Below are 6,475 nucleotides of genomic sequence, written 5' to 3'. Positions count from 1 at the left end.
GCAGCCCTTGTGAGTTCATAACTGAAGGACAGATTCCTCCTTTTCAGAGAGCAGAAACTAAGTGTTTTGATCTAAGTAGGCCAGCATCTATTTGTTTGAGATCAGCAAGACGTAAAGGCATCCAAGAACTGCAGGAAATACCCTGGTGGGACAGTCATACACCATTTGCTATCCTGTCTCTGTCCTGCAAGGTCTAGTTTAACATCATGTCATCCTGCTGCAGATGAGTGGATCAGGCATCCATACAGTATCAAACACTGCCCTGACCAGTGGGCAGAAGGAAGAGGTAAAGCTCTCACAACGCACGTAGCTCCCAGCCCTCAAACTCCATCTTGTCGGTATGGGCATGCAGTGAAGCAGGGGGATCAATAGCCCTTGTCATTTTTATCTTAGCCAGCACTACTGCAGATGCCAGTCTTATAAACACTGCAGAGGAGAAAGGATCCACCCCTGGGACTGGAGATTTTTTTTGGTCTAACTTGTTTTCAGTTTTTTCTATTAACTCTTTTGACAGCTAGTCTAAACTCTGTGCAGATGAGAGTATCTCAGCCAGGAGCTGGAGGGGTCCTCCTCCTCCTCCTCTGGAAAGCGGTGCTGCTCTGGGAAATCATGAGGAGCACATCCTCAACAGCCCACTACCTGTTCAGACCAGCAGCCACCACTATTGATCTCCCAGCTTTAAGGTGCCTCTTTCTTACATATTTTTTCTCCACCCATCTGCTACAGCCAGTCTCAGAAACAAGGCACTGCACTAGCTGAGCTGTAAGTCTGATCCAGCTCAGCAGTTTGTCTTTCTTGTGGGCAGACTGCAGGGCTGCAGTGCAGACTTAGGGGACATATATACGGCTTTAACGTGTCCTTGTGTGGTGCGTTGCTACCCACACTGGCACACAGTGTGTAAAAGATCAGAACTGGGGAGAAAGATACAGAAAACTCAAGAAAAGTGAAGGGTGAAGCTCCCATTTGACCTTAATTTTGCTGGCCTCTTTGCACATAGGATGAAGAGAAGCGCCAAGGGGTGTTATTGACTGAGCGTAAAATGCTGCCAACCAAGTCCAAGGGATTACAGGAGATCCAAGGGAGGAGAGTCAGCCTCAAAATGTGTGCTGGTGTGAAGGAGGCCGGTGCAAAGGAGATGGGAGAGCTTTAGTTCTTCAGGGTTTTGTTCTGGCCTCTGCAGACCAGCTGGCTGGTATCACGATTCCTTTCTTTAAAACAGAATGACCCAACGTAATTTATTTTCATCAACTACGTTCAGAAGTTACTTCTTTTAAAAAAATGAATCTGTGAGTTTATTATTACAGGCGTTCATGTCCCCTTGAGCTCTCCTACCAAAGGCTTATAAGCCAGCTTCATCGAATCCAGTTCCTACAGAAATTCTAAACACTTCAAACATCTGCGATGGTTTATTCCAGAGCCAACGACTGCCTTCTCAGTGCGGCTGAGCCACTTGTATTGCAGACTCCTTTTTGAAAAAAAACTGCTGTTGTGCAGAGGTCATTTAGGCAAGTCTTAACCCCCGAGTGAAACTTGGAAGCTTATAAGTAACTTAGGAAGTCTGAGTGGAAACCTCTAGTTTTGAGTTTTGCCAGCATCTTATTATTCCAGTCCCGCATAAACAAGGTTTCTGCAGATCTTTGTGATGGCAGAGAAAATGGAAACACATTAAAAGAATGGTGTGAAACAGATATTCAATCTATTCCATGTCATTTTAATAAAACACTGCAAAAAGCCTCAGTACCTGTCCCTCCGGTAAAGCTCCTGGACAGCGTGGATCCTCAGAAACATGTTCATTTCCAAATCCTGACATGTACTGTAAAATAAACCACACAGCTCATCAGTGTTTTGAAATCACAAGCAAAACCTCTCCAAACAACCCATCCATCACTTCCTCATGAATTTTTCCAGGCTCTTTGTATGCATTTCTCAAGTGATCTCTTTGTGTGTTGCCACAGACCGTTTTCACAGTTCCTGAGTTCACTTCATTAGCAAACCGCATAGTGGCTGGGAAGGACGGACAGGATTTGCTCTTCTGCTAAATCTGCACGTCTATTTTGGTCACATTCTGCAGTGTGAAAGCACCTGAGAAATAAGCCAAATATCACATATACAGGCAACAGGGTGAAGAAGAACTGCGCACCGAGGTTATGGAGGTGTCCTAGCACCTTCCAAGTGAAATCTGTCTTTGCTTGAATTGTGGCTGTTCCAAATCTGCAGACTGCCTTGCAAATTTGTGCACTGAGTCCCCGATATTCAGGGATTGAAATTGGGGGCCATTTGGTTGACATGTTCTTGTGATAGAGCTGCATGACCATCAAGAAGAAGTTCAGAACATAGTTGAGATGATGGAGGAAGGGAAACTCGGCTGGGACTCAAACTATGTCACTGATTTTTGTTAAATCAGTATTGCCCAATTTGGCGTGAACTGTTCACCGTGGTAGTAAGCAAGAATTAATCCATTACCAGGTGATACTCTGGTTCTCTAAGGCAATGCTATGTCTGAGAGACCCATGATGAAACAGACCTGCATGCCCTCCCTTCCCTGTCCTGCCTACAACTGCTGTCATCTGAGCATGGCTAAAAGCCACAGGACCCCGGAGGGTGCGTCTCCCAGCTTTGTGGCACAGAGAAAAGCCACACAGTTAACCTGAGACACCCAAGGGACGCAGGAATAACAGAGCCAGCTGCTTTGCACCAACAGAAACAAAAATACAGATCCTATAGGAAGGCAGGCAGTAACGCTGTTCAACTCTGCTTGAATGCAAAGGCGTTTTGGCAGCAATCAATGGTTCAGCTCCGTGGTCTGGGGAGAGAGTTAAATATTACCACTCCCCTCTATAAACTGCAAGAGTAGCTGGGCTTGTAGTCTGCCTTCACACAGCAGCGCTGGCATGGCAGAGCCGAGGAGTCCCAACACTTTGCTGACACAGGCATGCTTGCTGCATTGGGGTGGCTGCAGCACTGCAATGCTGCTGCACCCCAGCGGCTGCCTCAGGGCTCCAGCACTGAGAAACTCCGGCAGGTAGCTGGCACCCTCCCTCGGAGTGGCGCAACGCCCTGGGAGGTGGGGGTCTGACACGAAGGTGGAGTGACAAATCCCCTATTCCTGGTTTATTATACTGTTACAGTGCCTGGATTATTCCCCCCAAGGGTTCTCAGCCTTGTGCAGTTTGCAGCTCCATCTAGAAATTTCCCAGTGTAGCAGATAATCAGAGAGCAAACCTGAAACCTCCTGACAAATGCTGTGCTTTCCTCTGGCACCTTTCAGTGACCTGTAAGAAGAGTCCCAGTGGGAGCCAGGCTGGCTGGAAGCCCTGTTAGCCTGAACCTGAAAACATCTTTGTTTCTGTCAGTTAAGGGAAGATGTTTCTCTCCTTACAAGCAAACATTCATTGCTAGGACTCTGCTCTCCACTGGGTTCTGCAAGAAACATATTGATATGCAAAGCAGCAGGTCACCTAAGCAGCCTTGGCAAACATATTGTACTGGAGCACTTCTTTCTTTTTTTTTTTCTTCCCCCTCCCCTCTTTTAAACGGAAATGCAGCAATATCTGATGGGACTGCAGCAGTTCCAGAATTAACCGAGACCTCCGCACTGCATCCTTCTCCACCAGCAATGTAGAGGTGGCTGGAGTGTTTGCCTGCAGGGCAGCCTTGATGAACAGGGAAGGAGAGCGGGAAGAGGAGGAGGAAGTGGGGCACGCTTATTTTCTGGAGGCATAGCCAGCAAGGCCAGCAGGCTCTGCCATTATCACCGCGAGGAGAGGGTTAACGCTACGTGCAGTCTGCTTTGTTAAGCATCACCCGCAAAATGCTCATCTAAGCTGGTGGAGAGCTGGGAGGGGATAGTTTTGTGGTTCTTTGGTGGGTTTGCATATCTGGTAAGCAGAGTGTGCTCCCCAGCAGTCCCCTGCCATGGTGCTGGGGCAAGGGGGTGCAGAGGTTTTGCTGTGAGAAATCCATCCCCCATCCTTCAGGCTAAAAAACCTGCACAGCTGGCCTGCCCATCCACATCCCCAAAAGCCCCTTTGCTTCTGCTTGCTGGGTCAGGGGAAGGGAAGAAAACCAGCTCAGCAGTGAGCATCTTGCACCTGAGACTGCTCTGTGCCTGCATTGGTGCTGCACGGCACCTCGCCAGCCCCGAGCAGGCAGCCGACTCCTGAGCGCAGTGATGCAAGCAGCTTCCCACTGGGCTGGATGGAGAGCAGCTGCCTTCCTTGTCTGTGCATCGCTGGGGGTCATCACAGCTGCTGGTCACCGCCCAGTGAGGCAGGGGGCAGGGGAGCTGAGTTGGGGAAGAGGTAGCATTTGGGAGAGGGCAGCATTGTCCTGCTGCCCTGAGAGCAGGAGCAGAAGTTGCTGTATCATTGTTTGGTCAAATCAATTTTTTCTTGCCAACAACAACAAAAAATTAATCCTCAGGTAACTGCATCGAGGGCTGAAAAAAGGCATTGGCAGGACTGCAGCCAAGGGAGGGGAGATGTCGTCCTGCTGGTGATTTATCACCCTGAGTATGGCTCTTTTCATTCACTCATTTTATTTTGTCTTCTCCTGTGACATATCTCAGAGAGGCTTCTCTCCTCTCCATGCCATTAGGGTCAGTGTCAAACACTACTTGGTCTGGCAAAAATAGTCGCGCAAGACCAGCTCCCTGTGTGTATCGGAGGCATTTGTACTCCAGGGCTCTGGAACACCATACACAGACCCTGCCAATGCAGGTTGGTCAGGAGCAACAGCGCAAGGGCCACGCACACCACAGCCCTTCTCCCGCTGACGCTCTGAGCCCACCTCCCATCTCTCAGTTCGCGTTGCACAGGGTGGCCTCAAGCCAGGAGCAATGTTCCCTTTCTGCCCACTCAGCTCCCACACCACGGTATCATTCCCGGGCAAAAAAAATCTGGACAGATGGAAACCAACCCTTCTTCTTCAAGGCAGGGCGATGGGTGTTTAGTCCAAAGCAACCTCTCTCTAGGTCCTTGCCTGTCCTCCATGGTTCCTAGTTAAGTTGTGAGTACCTCTGACTTGGGTAGGTCGATCGGAACATTTTAGGTAATTGGGCTGGTGGTTTCTCTGTAAAATAGAACGTTCTCTGTGGTCCCTTGTTTTCACTTCTGCTTTTAATTACTGTTGTTGTCATTTTGTTCAAGATCCTGTAGCTTTTCACGCAAACAGGATCTTAGGAATTCATCTGACTCCACTTTGTTTTTTGTTTTGTCATTTTTCAATAAAATGGGAGAGATAAAAGCCCAGCACAGCATAAAAAATTCAGCAAAGCTCATTGATTGGAATAAATGGGATGCAAAGCAGAGTTCTCGCAATGGGTGTTGTGCTCTGACCTATAAACCATAACCTTTTGCTCACCGGATTAGACAGCAGGCATGGGAAAAACGTATTTGAAGTCTGAACACATAGACTGCAAAATAATTAAGGTCCTTCTTCAAACGCTGCATAATACATTTCTCTATCAGCTCCTGCTGCAGGACACAGGAAAACAACATTCATCTCTAGACAAAAGGCATGACACTTTGTATCAGCTCAGCCTAGTCAGTGTCGGAGTGTTTGACACAAACCTGCAAAAACAGGGACGTGAGCATTTGGGGCAAGGAGCAGAGTAGGTCTTTTACGCTCTGAGTGGGGTTCCAGAGTCTCCTTACGGGGTAAATTCAAAGCATCCAAACTGGAGCTCTGCCCTGGTACTGCCACAGTGCTTCACGGCAGGAGATGCCATCTCCTCAGTGTCTCACCAGCCCTCTACTCCAAAAGTGCTGGGGGCGGAACAGGACCAGACCCTTCCAGAAAAGACCTTCTCAGCTCCATGGTGGGTCAGGGCACTTGGTGGAGGAGGGACGAGAGGGACAGAGGCCAGCAGGAGCAGAGAGGAAGAGTGAAGCAATGGCTTCTGAGGAAAGATGCCAAGAGAAGGTGGGGTGGGGAGAGGAGATGGCAGGGTATGGGTTTATATGACGTCTTGGAGAGGAGGTGCTGCCAGAGCAGCCTATTCCTGTGGCCAGCTCTGGGCAGACCCATGCTCAACCTTCAGCCACAGTCATACTGGCCAACAAGGTGTTAGGGTCTGTTAGGAATGAGTTGAAGATGGACATTGAGGATGCTGTCACAGCTGTGACAGAAACCAGTTGACCGTGCATCTGGAGTGGTACAGGGGCAAGGCTGTCCTGCTGCAAGATGGATGATGAGAGCTGAGGGCTGTCAGGGACAGTCAAGGAAGACGCATGGTGAAACTTTACAGAATGAGGAGACAGGAGTCTTCAGAGATGAATAAGAAGACCCGTAAGACAACTGTGTAAAATAACGAACAGCACAAAAGGCGTTGAAAGAGCACATACATACATATCTCAGGCATATCCAGATCTAGGAAAAGGCTTAGTAACAACAACAGCCTCGAAGCCTGGGGAGAAACATGATGGTCCTGCACAAGTTTTTGAGACCCACTGTGGTGAGCTCTTGCTGCTCCTGC

General features: G+C 48.7%; 1 protein-coding gene across 1 annotated transcript in view; it reads right to left on the bottom strand.

Annotated features, from left to right (window-relative positions):
• HGD (homogentisate 1,2-dioxygenase) overlaps positions 1-6,475 on the bottom strand; it is a 27,382-nt gene that overhangs the window by 20,176 nt on the left and 731 nt on the right. The window contains exon 2 of the mRNA XM_010136749.1: positions 1,742-1,813. Within this exon, the coding sequence (XP_010135051.1) occupies positions 1,742-1,813 (72 nt within the window). The remainder of the gene's footprint in view (positions 1-1,741; positions 1,814-6,475) is intronic.

This window comes from Buceros rhinoceros, unplaced genomic scaffold (genome assembly GCF_000710305.1).
Source record: "Buceros rhinoceros silvestris isolate BGI_N320 unplaced genomic scaffold, ASM71030v1 scaffold12195, whole genome shotgun sequence".
NCBI lineage: Eukaryota > Metazoa > Chordata > Aves > Bucerotiformes > Bucerotidae > Buceros > Buceros rhinoceros.
The sequence above is the reverse complement of the archived record's forward strand: the minus strand, read 5'-3'. Positions and strand labels throughout refer to the sequence as shown.